The sequence below is a fragment of the Apostichopus japonicus genome, chromosome 13 (genome assembly GCF_037975245.1).
Source record: "Apostichopus japonicus isolate 1M-3 chromosome 13, ASM3797524v1, whole genome shotgun sequence".
Classification (NCBI taxonomy): Eukaryota; Metazoa; Echinodermata; class Holothuroidea; order Aspidochirotida; family Stichopodidae; genus Apostichopus; species Apostichopus japonicus.
The window spans coordinates 12,695,192-12,710,348 of NC_092573.1; the positions used below are offsets into that span (position 1 = coordinate 12,695,192).

Here is a 15,157-nt window from a genome sequence, read left to right on the forward strand (position 1 = left end):
CTTTTCATGGCTTTTATTTTAAGCAAGAATCCGCACTTTATTTGAATCATTGATAAAATACAGTCAAATCACATTATCTCCACTATGTAAATGTTGAATATATATATTGTATAATTATGTATATTTATTACTGTATTTATACAAAAAAAAAATATCGATAAACTGAAAGAAAATTAACATAGTTAACGGAGATGGACACTGTCCATTTTGTCCAAGGCCAGAATCCGTTCGTCAAGTGTTTTGGGAATACGAAATGTTTTTTTACTGGAGATATTTTCTTGTGACGATCATCTATACCAAGAAATAAAAACGTCAGATTTGGGTACCTTTTATTTTTGGTACTGTAAAGCAATGCATTCGGTACAGATGATGTATGCTAATGTTTGAAATCAAATAAAAAATATGAAACGGGTTTTTCTTTGCACAAATGATATAAACTTAAGATGGTTTCATTAAAAAATTCTTCATCGTTTCTTCCCTAAAAATGTCCTTCTCCATAAAAATGAATTTCAATAATCATGACCTTTGTTCCTTTTGTGAATCCCATAGCGAATCAGTTTAACATTTATTTTTTAGTTGTGATTTTATTAAGCCTCCCTGGAGCCATCTTAAAGCATATACCTGAAGAAAGATTTTATTTGGTGGGAAATATGATAACATATTTAACCTTATGGTAATTTTGGTAAAATATTTCATCTTTCTTTCAAAAATTAAGAAGACAAGTCCTTCAGTCAATAACATGAATCATTTTCATAAAGATTATTTCTTTCCTGGAAAAATATATTCATTCAAGCAACATGACTGGGAAATGAAATGGGATAAGTTATGGCTCCCATGGTATAATTTATTGCACTTATATTAACAATTTTATTATCTTTATGAAAGATAACCAAACAGTCTTCTATTGTTTTGATTTTTGATTTTATATATATATGTACAAATATGTTATCATAACTATCAACAGAGACTGTAAAAATGTATTTTTCAGTTTAAGTTTTATTTTGTTGTTCTTGAGAGAAGAAAAATATAAATGAGAAAAAAAGGGGTCAGGGAAATACAAGGTCATTACGGTAATGCATGAAGTTAGATTACAAAGGTTAACCAACGGCAAAGTTCACCAAGACTTAATAATTAATAAATTCGTCCCTTTGTTCTATTATCCGGGAGGAAGAGAATTGTATTGTCTGTGAGTCCCCGCGAGATGGCAAATATTGCCCATACACTAGCTGCGGTAATGTTCCAGTTGTGTGTGTGTGTTTGTGTATGGCGCCTACTATATGTAACATATGTTAAAAAACAAATTGTCTGCATATTTCCAAGCTGTAAATATTGTATAATGTTGTATATTTTTTGACCGCTTTGTACTAATAGTACAATTTTCAATCAACTGAAAGAATTATTATAGTCATAGGCATAAATGTAAAGGTACTATCCAAAAGAAAATACATTTTCGTTAACAAAACAAACAACTTAGTATTTTCTACATGGATATATGCGAGCAAAGGTGTGAATAATTGTGTGATTATATATAAGATCAATTTCTTCATTCTCCATGACCAGACATATTCAGATTCGATGTGCGCTGCAGAGCCAATGGTACTAAGTTACCTTAACTGCTATATGCATAGTAGTCGTGGCCGAGTGGTTAAGGCGATAGACTAGAAATCTATTGGGTTCTACCCGCGCAGGTTCGAATCCTGCCGACTACGGATGAAATCATACTTTTCACCTAGGCCGTGGTAACCTCTGACCGAAGATTTTCTTTATTTACCAGTTTTTAATGAACATGGGTGAAATCATTCATCTGAGAACAACACACTGTCAAATCACTTCAAGACAAAGTCACAAAAGATAAGCACATTTTTGACAACAAAGTAATTAATTCACAGTACAATCTGTATTCCTTTTGCAGTGTATAAGCTTTGTACACCCTTGTTCATATTGGCTTCTCGCATAGTTTTACGATGTACAGTCACGCGCCGTAATTTCCCCCAATTTATCAAAGAAAGAAAAAAATGCTGGAATTTCATTTCAAAACACAACAAAATCAATTGATGACAGCTGTTGAGTCACTAGAAATATAAGTTTCAGCTGTATCCAAAGCGATGGTGCATAGTTATGTAATTACTGTTTACAGATATCACGTGTTGCCGTTGCTGCAGCGGGTGTCATACGCTACTACACAGTAAAAAGCAAACAGAAATTATACCCGGTCTGCACTGGCAACTGTGGTTTCTTTTGGAAGGTTTAATTAGTAAGTAACCGTCTCTGATTAATATCATATGACCATGGTCCGTGTTTTGTTCTGTATTTACTTATAATTAAACATATCACGTTCATGAATCGATAAGGGAAAGAGTACATTGATATAAATTAGATATCAGAGTTATTCTGTGGAGGCAAATTTGTAAATGCAATCTTTGTGGTCGGTTTTTGTGAGAAACGATAACTCGGGCATATTGAACGATTTACTTCAATGCTTCAGTCACTCAGGTAATTAGGTGTTTAATTATCTCAACAGAACATGCGCATTTTAAATCTCATGTCAACATAACCAGAAAGTCGCAATTACTTTAAGTATTGTCTAAATGACGCAGAAAATTATAATACTTGAGAAATTGAAGCATAATGTGTTGCAAGTCACTGTTATTTTTGACCAGTCAGCCGTTTTCATCGTTTCGCCACTCTCGTATTCTCTCCACCTCTCTCTGTTTTCTTCAGGTTATTTGGTTCTTTGGCCATTCCGTGGTGTTAAAAATTGAGGTTCTTTCATACAACCTGTACACTGAGTACCTCATTCAAACGAACGCTATGTAAGTGATCATAACCAGTTGGTAGAATTTTTCTATACTGTTCTTCCATGTCACGCTTTCCAAGCACACGTATTGATAGTACTTAAAGTATGATTACCCAATTTCCATCGTGTAAAGATTAGGAATTGTTCATACTGTCAGCACGGGTGCTTTGAAGCATGCTATGAGAGCACATCATAGTGTGGTACTATAGCATTAGAGAAAATTGTCCCAATTGGCTGCACGAGTCTGCAAGTCCGATAAAATTTGGAACAGAGAATAACGTGAAGGGTCTAATTAACGAATGATTGGGAAGTGTTTCTATTGATCAGACAACGTATGTTACTCTAGGTAGGGGTTGAGAGGAGAAGTGGGGTTTGAGGACTATTTCTCTCGTGTAGTTTTTCTTAATTTAGGTACGTGTTTCAGCTGTATTTGCTTTCGATAGACTATCCTTGGGTGAGAAAAGTTTATTATTCGATTTACTGGACGTTTGGGATGCACCATCTGAAACACCTGAACATCGCGATAAATTGCTATCTGAACCCCCTATATGCACCATTGCAAAAGCTGTCCATGTATTGATATCACGGTTATAGCTGACTTTGTAATCGGAAACGTTTCCGTCACTCCTTGGCAAGGACTCGCTTTTTATTTGATCTATCGACGGGACCAACGTCTCCGGTCTTTTTAGAGTTGACTTCGATAATAAGTCTGCCGATATATCTAATTCTGAAAGTAGCTCATCCACCGATTTCCCGGTGCTATCCAGTCGTCTATCGGAGTTTATCGAACCTTCACTCCAAATAAAACTCTCCGAAGACAAGCTCGTCGATTTTGCCTTTTCGAGAGGATAAGAAAGTGAATACGTTAAAGCCTCATCGAGATCAAAATTCTTAAAGTTCGATTCCAGCGTTTTGTCAGCATCTTTCCCGTCAGGACTGAAATCTGGAATTTTCGAACCGGTCTCTTGATACATCGAAAATGTAAAGGAATGCTCCCATTCAAAACTTTCCATCAAATGATCAGAATCGCCAGGATCAGAGGAGCAACCGCGGCGTGAATCATCGGTCATTACCGAATCCATCGAGTTTCTAAAGATGGAATTCAACTTAATATTGGAATTTTCGTCTAGTACTGCCTCAGTTAACTTTCTCGAAAACATAGTATCACTGACTGCCAAAGATTCTTTCGACCCAGTGAAAACGCTTATGTTGTCGACAGACCCACTCTTAGATCCACGTTCTTTAATCTTTTGATCCAATTCTTGTAAAAATGCTTTGACCTCCGGATCAGCTTCAAATCCATTCGATAGTGGACTTTCTCCGTTACTCCGTCCGGGTGAGTTTGGATCCATGGTGTCAGATAATTCAAGTGGCTGCGAATCTGGACTGAAATCATCAAACTGTGTCAGACTACGTCTAAGAATCTTCTCATTTTCACTCTCCGGTGTAGATGAAGCAGAGTTGAAAGACAATTTCAGGTTATCTAATTCCATCATTATCTTTTGTTTCTGTTCGGAGATATCTTCTGTCGTCTTCGAATCATTCCCGTAGAGTAACAGCTTTAGTCCTTCCGCTGCAAGTTCCTTTTCCCTGGCATGGTAATTTGATTCCCTACTATCTGAGCGTTTATTATTACGATCACATTCGCTGTCGTAAGAATATATTCTATACCTTTTGATAAATTCTTCGCTTTCTGCAAGACTACTGAAACTGCCGGTAAGGCCAGGATAGTGATCGAATGACAATGAATTGGAAGACTTAAATAACTTTTTCTCTGCTGGAATGGTTTGCATCAGAGAAAATTCAATTTCGGAATCAGTCTCTACCATATCTGGTTCAATTTCTGACAGAGTAGGTCCTATGGATAACGTACCACTTGGAATGGAAACAGGCGAACATATTTCCACGTTGACTTCCTTATCGGAAAGATTCATACCTGGTTGGCTTACCTCAGTCTCACTCTCGTACTGATATATTCCATTCTTTGGCTTTCTGGTGTAAGATGAGTCTGATGGAGGACGACGTCTCGACCATGACCTATTTGAGCTTGAATCATCGATGACGTCGCTCCTTCGAAGCATATGAGCACTGCTGACGGGTGACTTTAGGTACGTCATCAATGGGATATGCTCATCGCTGTCTAATGTCAGAAAAAGAGACTTTTCATGTTCGTTGCTTCTAAACAAATCACCGGATGAATTAGTGTGCAGAGTTTCGTCCGATATGGAAGAAGCAATTCCACTCGTTCTATTTGGGGTATGATTAAGACTTGGTTCGCGACTATTCGAAATTTTCAAATTGGCTGCACTCGTCTGGGAGCACTTGTTATCTCTATTGCTACACGAGCTAATGTTTCCCTCTGAGAAGCTCCGTGGCATTTTTTGCGTTAAATTATCTTTATCATCCATCACCACCGGTAAAAGAACACCCGGATACATTGGGGACTTGACACCATTCCCTTTTCGTAACACCCATGTACCGTCGTCACTAAGGAGACTACGACGTGGATCGCTCTCTGCTGAGTACATGCTTTGCGTACGTACACAACAAATACCATGTAAGAAAGCACGTTTGTGATTACGTTTCTTGTCCCTTAGACGAACCTTCGTAGACTCTTCAGTTGGTTTTGTATCGTCTTTGGCTTCTTTGATTCGCAGTTCAAGGGATTCATGTTTCTGTAAATGTTTACTGTGTCTCTTGTTGCTCTCCGTGCTTTTCAAGTCGCTCTCCTGCTTACGTTTGTCTTGGTTCGAGTTCGGATTTGTTTCCAAGATTTTTTTGGTTTTCCTATGAGATGGTTTACCACTCGAAGAGGACCTACTACGTGTCTTCCTCGGTAGCTTCCATAGAGATGAAAGGTCGGTTGAACTTGAAGATGTTGACGTAGTGCTGCTACTGTTCGACTTTGATTGATGAGTGGATATACTACAAGCACTAGAAACAGAACGCTTTCTTCTCGTCGTCCATAACTTCTCATCGTCTGTACTATGTTGAAGACGTAACGATTTTCCCGAAAGGCGAGAATCTAAACAGCTTGTGACTCTGTCGATCTGTTCTAGTACTCCCTGTAACTCGTTCATCACGGAGTTGAGCTCAGAAACCACCGCTTCGAGATTACGAACGACAACATGAATTTGTCTTCGCACAGATTCTTTGCAATGAATGGGCTTCAAGTTCGTCTGTGGAATTATTTGACCAGCTGGTTGATGAACTAACACGACACTCTTTGTTGTTCCCGAACTTCGGGGTGACGTCAGAGTTAGCGATTCAGATGAAGACGACATGCGTATCGCTAACGGGTTTTCCATTGTCAAAGGAATGTCATTAGGTCATGAATATTCATAGTTTGATACAAACAATCACAAAGTGATGCTCTAAGACTGCTTTGTATTTAACACCTGGTCATCATGGTTTCCTTCACGAGATGGTGTCGTCGAAATCCATTGACATCAACTTCATTTCTAATAAACATCAGGCAGACATCAAGATCTGAAACAAGATAACATTAAAAAGGATGAAAACCTGTCGTTTCCGCCAGTTTTTCAATTTTGCATCATGAGAAAGATATTTTTTAATTTATTTTTATCTTCCACATCAGGAAGGGTGTCTCAACAAAATAATAAATTACATTTCGCAGCTTAAACTTGCAATAAGAAAATGTCATCCGAAAAAGGATACAGTGGATCCTTACATGTATAGACCTCTCAAGAATTTAATTATCCAAATTCTTCTTTGCTATTAATAAAACTTGATTAACTTTGAAATGCTCATGCATTCACATTGTTCCAGTGTAAGATGTTAATTTTCAGTTGTTTACATACCAAAGCCACTCTCTACCTCTCGTGAAGTGGAGATGAGAAAACCAGTTCCAATTTTCTCACTGCGTCTATCGTTGAAACATATGCCAAGGAGGTTCAGCCGGATTGTTCGCTGGCGTCTCAAGCATTCTAATCTGTCACTTACATCGATATGTAAATAAGCAACTTCGCTTACTCTGTTAAGATAAAATGAACCAAAAATAAGAATTAGGTCAAAATTACATTTTTCGGTAAATTTCCTATATTAACCGAGCGCGACCTTGGCTGGAGTATTAGCTTGAAATATGCTTCAGGTTTCAAATATATTTCACTCCAAAAGAGTACAATGCGTTGACACATCAAACAGAGTCATATTGTACTTTTTCGATGACAGACACTTGCAAAACGAAGTGGAAAGTGATAACAAATCACACAAGACTTTGCAGTATGTTGCTATTTTGTTATTGACTGTATCCATATACTCAACCGATTCACTCAGAGATTTCAGTAACTACTGTAACTATACTTTTAAACTTTGTACTACAGTTAAAATTTGATTGTGCTGACAAAATCTGATAAATCGATAGCATGCATGTGCTATTAGGATTACAGTGAGAACTGAAGATATGTGTAATTCCAACAAATCCCAAACAACTGGATTTGTTGGAATTACACATATCCTCAGTTCTCACTGTAATCCTAATAGCACATGCTACCGATCCAGTTTTTACTTTGGTAAAATTTACAGTAGTAACTGTGTTTTCTGTGTGTATCCAGTGCAATACTAGATTCCCAAGTTCGAGCACATGTACAAGACTGGTGTGTTTTTTACTTAATCTTTAAATCGAACTATATTCTACTTCCAGTTAGCTATAAACGTTAACCAATAGTGTCTGCATCGCAAGATGAAACATTCATCAATTTTACTTTTAAGATATTTTTTTAAGTTCAATTGGTGGCGCTTTTATCAACAAAAAAATCTTTTAATATACTGCTTTAATCTTAGCACTTGAAATTCACTGATGGACAACACTTACAAAACATATATACACGCGCAAGTCATGGTTATGATTAAAATCATGACAAAGAGTCTACCAAATGGAATTGGATTGATTCATGCTCTAGTTACTCAATTGAGAATGGATTTACCTTAGGCAACATAATAGATTGGAGGGGAAAAAATCAGAAATTATATCTTCCAGAAAAATGTTCAACAATGGCATGCCTGAATCAATGGCAATTTGCTACATAACTAGGTCAGAATAGAGCTAACAATAAAGTGTGATGGATGGTTAATGCATTTGCATTAGATTGACAATAAAGACGAAGTTAGACATTTTTATTGGTACCGGTCCGACTAAATTTCATGCAGTGATAAGAACATTTTTTCGTTCATAGTATTTACTTCCTGACAATTTCATTCTCTATCACGTGGATACTTCAATTACGAAGCAATACATGACAATACATTGTACTAAATATGTACAGTCACATGAATGTGTGCAACCATGTAATACTGTTTGAGATCTTGAAGCATAAATGAATCATAATTTGTTATGTTCCAAACAATATCTTCAATATTTATTTTTCATTTGCTTCAGACGAAGTTTGCTGAAATCGTTATGAGCTTCGCCAAATGTCCATCCTCAATATTTGAATGTATCAATAGCAAGTTTCATAACGAATTTATTAGAGTCTATAGTGTTTTATTACCAGTCTTTTAAAATAAATGATTATTTGTAATTATTGGCTCATGCGTCATATACACACACGCATGCGCATTTATAATATATATATATATATATATATATATATATATATATATATATATATATATATATATATATATATATATATATATATATATATATGTAATGAATGTGTAGCAAGTGGTATGACAGATTTATAATAAATTAATAAAGTTCAACACACCAGAAAAAAATCCACTTTACGACCGGTTTCGTCCTTTTGGGACTCATCAGGCAAAGGTAGGAATCGAACCCCGGATCTTGTGGCCCAGACCGATATCCGTACAACTCGACCACAGTGATTCTACTATAGGATGTGGATGCGTATTAACTGGCTTTGTATAACTGTCAACGAGGGCGTATTACCCAGGTGTTATAATTGTACAGAGTGCACCCCTGATGCTTAGAATCTGACAATTTACAAATAATTATCACTTTTTATAGGCAAGCCAAGCCGTACTTAAGAAATGAATGTGTAGCAACCGAGCAGCAACCTAGAAATAATTGTAGCAAATTTTATATGTCATGCAAAATTTTGGAAAAAAATGCTTTACGAAAGTTTGAACCATACATGTTTTTGCTTTATTCAAAACTGAAAGAATAGAAAGATTTGGCACCCGGATTATGAAATACAATTTAACTTTTTCGTATATTAAGGTAACTTTAAAAATTTAACAAATACAGTTAAAGATTCATATATTCAATTCACTTCATATTAATTGTATATAGCCGATGTACGAAACGAAACGAACTGTTTACATAATTTTTCTTTGTCTTCCCGTTTCTATGCATTGATTCATACAACAACTACAAAAAAGATTAATTTTATACAGTTTTAAACAAAAATTTCCAACAACCGTACCAAGAATTCAACGTACTTTTTCGTCAATTACAATACTTCTCCGGCATTCGAAAAGCTCACCAAACACCAAACGTGATTGAATGGTATCCGGACGACATTAATTTATTTCCCGTTTCATGTCAACTATGCCTTGGATAATGAAAAAAACTGTATACAGCAATACTTTAGCGCGCATACGGCTATGACTCATTAGTCAAACGCACGCTTCATTTACTATGGTAACTAACTATTCCATTGAATATTTTACGACTGTAGCCAGGCTTTATTCGGCTGGTGGGTATACCACTCTGTTCACTGTTTTTACATGACGAATTGAACCCATGCATGAATTATAGTTTGGATAGCTAGGGACGCTATAGACAACAATAACTGCAACTTTTATGTCTCGTGAAGTTATTACTATAAAGGGCTTTCAGACAAAAAAAATTGTTAAACTCCTCATTGCGAGCTCTATAGTGGTTGTTGTCCCTGTCTGTGCAGTTTCCATTCTAGATGCCGTTAATCTCGGGAAATGAAGGGGGAAAAAACGGATTTGAATTGAATCGACAACAAAGAGTCTCAACACGAAACAGGAAATGTAACATGCATTTCCTGAAAGCAGGGCAGATATTTATGTATATAGAAGATATATACATTAAAGAAACTTATATTTTTGATTACATTTATGCAATAATGTTCAAACAAACCATAATTTATAGTTTTGTCAGTAATTCTATTCATCCATGACCCATTGTTTGTTTTCTCTTTAGTCTTCAAACACCAACCGAAAAGGACGGAGTATATGATCCAAAGCCACTTTGATAACACTGCATATGTCTACTGCTTCAAATTCGTGTACTTATAAAGGGGTTGATTAGAACTCGCTGTTGGTATTAAGAAGATTCTCTGAAGGTCATCTTAACACAATCAGCTACTCAATTATCGCAGAAGTCTACCGGAATCTAATTTACAGGGAATCCCTTGTGGGAATTCTTGTCAATAAGATATACTACAATAATACATCTCTTCTCGCTTGTAAAAGTCCATCGCGATATATCTGGTGTCCACCTGTGATAGCAGTAAAACCACGATAGCCAAGATAACCAACACAGCCAATATAATCAGTAATGTGAATATAGACAATACAGTCACTGTATAGCCAATAAATTCAGTGCAGATACAGACAGTCCAGACAAATTAACCAATATAGCCACGATAGTCACTGATGGGTTCTATAACTAATATACCCAATGCAGCTCATACACCCGATGAATCCAACACAGCCAATATAACCAATCCAGCCAATACTGACAGCCAATATAACCAATCTAGCCAATACTGACAGCCAATATAATCAATACAGCCAATGTTGTCAGCCAATATAATCAATATATCCAATGTTGTCAGCCAATGCAATCACTATAGCCAATAAATGGCAGCCAATATAATCTATACAGCCAATGTTGACAGCCGATATAATCAATATAACCAATGCTGACAGTCAACATAACCAATAAAGCCAATGCTGACAGGCAATACAATCAATATAGCCAATGCTGATAGCCAATACAGCCAATGTAGCCAATGCTGACAGCAAGTATAACCAATATATCCAATACAACCAAACATCGCCAACATAGCCCATATAATCAATATAACTAATATAGCTATTGTAGCTAATATACATCACCAACTATGCATATATTACAACCAATGCACCCAATATAACCAATATAGTTATAACAGCTGATATATCTATGATAGCTAATATACACCCAATATTACCAACTTAATGAATACAGAAACTATAGCTATTACAGCTAATGTACAGACAATATAACCAACTATACAGTTATTACAACCATTGTACCCAATATAACCAACATAATGAATACAGCTAATATAGCTATACACCCAAATTACAAACCATACGGTTATTACAATCAATGCACATCAATTCATGAGGAAATATTTCCACTATAGAAACGAGATAGTTACTGGAAGTTGTGTTCCTTACAACTAATTAACAATACAAAATTGCTGAGGCTGTAAGAACAACCGTATTTTAGAACTTCTAAACTATTACCATGGGTATGTTGCTTGAGATCATTTCTACAACACCATATCTGTTTTGTTATGTTAGGGTACAGTCATGTGTAGGCCTAAGTTTTTGGAACGCATGTGTGATAGCACGATGTCACTACTCGCATTACAAGAAAGTGGCGAGTTTTCGAAAGATAAAGCAAGTCTAAAGGCACCTTTTTGTATAATCCGCATGATAACGCCTACTTCAACTTCAATGACCTATTGTTGCTATGTACAAACTGAAGTCTGATCAAACTCTGTTTTATAGGGTTTGACTATGACAATACAGAATTAATTTTTTACCATATATAATGTACGTGTTGAGTCAATGAAATTAGGTTTCCTTTCTTCTTGACATATTGGCAAAGTAGACGCACGAACAAGACATAATACTAGAAAATACAACATCCAGTGTAACAACTCGGGGTAGAAACGTTGTCTTGTACAAACAATATCTTCACATAATTGCAATAGGCATAACGAAAGAAAACTTTTATCCCACGATACAAAAGTAAATATTAATAATTATATATATTGTTTTATGTCTTTACGTTCGTCACTTCCGGAGTGAATGCCTCACCAGGCAGGACTGATAGGTGAATTGTCCTAGATTTACACCAAAGTCAACCGTCTAGGGAGAGCCTATAACATCATATCAAGAAATCTCTAAGCATACATGCTAGTCACATAATGCTGTTGAGGACATAGATATCAATGCACATGGTTGTAATTAAGATTGTTGCATGTATCTGGCAGTCAAAGTAACACTTGAGGAGGCGAATTATCTTTGCTTCCAATCTTTGACGCTGAAGGCAAGCAAAGGGTTAAACTAATATATACTTTTATGGTTTAACTATAGCTGTTACTTGTTTCTGCATATGTAATAGATTTTATCAAGTCATGAATCCCATCGGAGGCCGAATATCCTCCCTTTGTTGCCAACTGAGTATTAGATAGTGTAAAATGTTTATTGTGTTGGGTAGCTATAATCAGAGGTTTCCTTTGAATAAAGAGAAAATTAGTTGGCTCGATAATACAAAATTCGTTCCTCTTAAAGAACATGACAGCTAGTAATTCTAATTCCGTATAGGTAAGAAAGAAATAGCATATATAGTTAACGGAGATTTTCTTTTACAGTTTTCGATAAGTTCGTCTAATGAAAAAAATCCTAAGATATAAATACCGGCCAGAGAGAAAATTAAATACCAAATTTTATCAAGTTTATCATGCAAATGTCTTAAAATTAACAGTCTTTTTTTTTATCATGAAACAGATGTCGATACGTAAAACTATAGCGTGCTAAATCAAAACGTTCCAGTTTTGTACATTGCGTACGAGGATTGATACAACCTAAACAACATAATTTATATCATTGAGCCAGCCGCAAGGACGAACATTCCTGCATCCAATTATATAGACGAAGAGAAGAGGATTATAGAATGAACATTTAACTAAGTTCACTTCCAACTATATAGATGAGAGGGGAGAAAACATCAATGTTTTTATTGGCAATAGTAAAAATAATCAATATGTACTATAGCATTTACATCGGCGATCCGGTAACTATATGAGGAGGCTCGATATAACATTAAACCATCACAACAACATAATTTATGTGATTGAGAATGACGTAAGGATGAACATTCCAGGACATAACTATTGTAGACGAAGCAAAAAGAATGATAGGAAATAAAAGTTGGCTTACTCAACTATCAAGGGTCACCTTCGAGGGGCGATAAAACATCACTTGATTTATTTTCAATATTAACAATCATCGCATATGCAGAACGTTCATAGACGGTCCTCAAACCTATGGGGCGCGAGCCAAAAGTAAATCGCAAACATATTTCGGTGGTTCTTGGTATTATTTTTTATGCAAACGCCGGAAAATTGATCTTAAGTTTTCAGACCTTCATGACGAGGATCGATCAGGTTATTTTTGTAACGTCAAGTTCATCGTCCAAGATAAACTCTAGCATCTTTTCTGAAGGGTGGGGGGTCCTGCTGGATCACGTGACTCGGTACGCATGAAAGATCCTGGGTTGTCTACCTAAGAGTTCATGGACCGCTCATTTACAGTTATCTGCAGAAATACGATAGCAGTGCACGGGTCTACTAATTCTGTATAATTTTTTCTTTTCTTTTTAATCTTTCGAAATATAAAATAAATATATGTAAATATGTATATATATATATATATATATATATATATATATATATATATATGTTTTATATATATATATATATATATATATATATATATATATATATATATATATATATATATATATATATATATATATATATATATATATATATATTGTTTGTTCTACTTGGTTCAAATTTGTCTTTAGTGGACGGAACTGATGGCGATCCTTTGACATGAAAGAAGGCACCGATAGTTTCTCTTCGATCGCATCTTGATAATGTTGAATTAAACACTAGATCCTTACCGGATCGTTCACAACTACAATAATCGTCGTTTCACATGTTGTTACAATGTGACAAATACCAGGCGGTTTAAACTCACAAGAACAAAATGGTATGTTTGCATAAAACTCATCAGAGTTTGGATAAGATCAATTCCATTATCTTTGAGTAAACAAATACATGCTCAACTTTATTTATTCTAACTTTCTTTCAGCTGCATAGTGTATCATTGCCGAGGTATAGACCCGAGGTTGGTGTAAATATCACCGAAACGTATCACTTATGCATCAATAAACATCGTTATCCATTACGAGGGAGGTCAATTGAGAAAGCCTTTCTGAATAGAAATTAGCATATCTATAGTAACCTGGTTTCGCGGCCTCGGGTCACAATTAATTTTCTATTTAATATCGCTGTTGTGTTTTTCTCTTTAAAAGGAAGGTACTGATATAAATAAACACTTCTCTGAAGTCGATATTCTCTCTCTATTTTCTCGTTGTTGTTATTGTTGTGGTTTTTAATAAAGTTGCGCATTCCTTGGTTTTCATCAGCACTGTCCAGATCTGTTCCTATTGTTCTTGTTCTTGTTCATTTTGCTTTGATTTAGTTCATTGAGTTAATACAGTTAATGAATCACGAACGATCTATTTTCAAAGCCACGTATACTTCATGTCTTTTAATTATCATAATATTTATATTTCACTCGTTCATCCGTATACATTGATTACCTAACTTACGCATCCCTGGTACCATTCAACCCTTCTGGACTCAGCTTTATACTTACTCGCACTACCAACGTTAAATCTATCGTGTCCTCGGACCCCCCCCCCCCCCTTAACATTTTCCCTCTATCCACTGTCATATCTCATGTCAATCTCTGTCGTTTGCCGTTATTAATACAGCTAAGTGCATGACAGTGAAATCGTTTGGTTCGTGTTATTGTATATTAAAGACGAATTAAACCTTCATATGTTTGTCTGGTATATATACTGTGCAGAGTTTCCGATTGTTTGAATTAGTAGGCATTTCTGCTTTCATTCCAAGAGGGTGTGAGGATTGTTGACACAAAGGCACCGTTGAGATGTTTGTTTATTGTTCGATAAAGAGAAACTTCTTTGGCAGCTCACGCGGGACTATATATTATTCTTTTATGTCTTCCCTTAGTTTATATATGAAAGCAAGAATTTGAGATGTAGACCATTTGAAAATAAGCCTCTCGTAATATCTAATGTTTGTCTGCACCTCGAGTAGTTTAGTGAGTAGGAGCAGAATCCACATATACTGACGTTTATTGACGATTTACATATTACGGAGGAATTATTTGTAGCTTTATTTTTGTTATTCTCCTTTATCTTGTTTTTTTTTCGAATTTGAGGCGTGGGTGACAAGCCTCTTATTCTTATTTTTTTTTGTTTTCATTAATTAGACTAACTCGGTAATAAATGTGTGTATGGTGACA

The 15,157-nt window shown here is 35.6% G+C and overlaps 1 protein-coding gene and 1 non-coding gene across 5 annotated transcripts in view; one reads left to right on the forward strand and one right to left on the reverse strand.

The window, feature by feature from the left end:
- Window positions 1-24: 24 nt before the first annotated feature.
- LOC139978709 (uncharacterized) overlaps window positions 25-15,157 on the reverse strand; it is a 63,079-nt gene continuing 47,946 nt past the window's right edge. For 3 of the 4 annotated variants that reach the window (XM_071989154.1, XM_071989151.1, XM_071989152.1), the window contains 2 exons: window positions 6,619-6,791; window positions 25-6,286 (listed from right to left, as the gene is read on the reverse strand). In XM_071989154.1, the coding sequence (XP_071845255.1) occupies window positions 3,205-6,105 (2,901 nt within the window). In that variant the 5' untranslated portion in view covers window positions 6,106-6,286; window positions 6,619-6,791 and the 3' untranslated portion in view covers window positions 25-3,204. The remainder of the gene's footprint in view (window positions 6,287-6,618; window positions 6,792-15,157) is intronic. The other variant, XM_071989153.1, reaches the window with a different exon arrangement.
- On the forward strand, window positions 1,628-1,709 carry Trnas-aga (transfer RNA serine (anticodon AGA)). Its single transcript has one exon. It is a non-coding gene; the product is annotated as a tRNA-Ser (tRNA).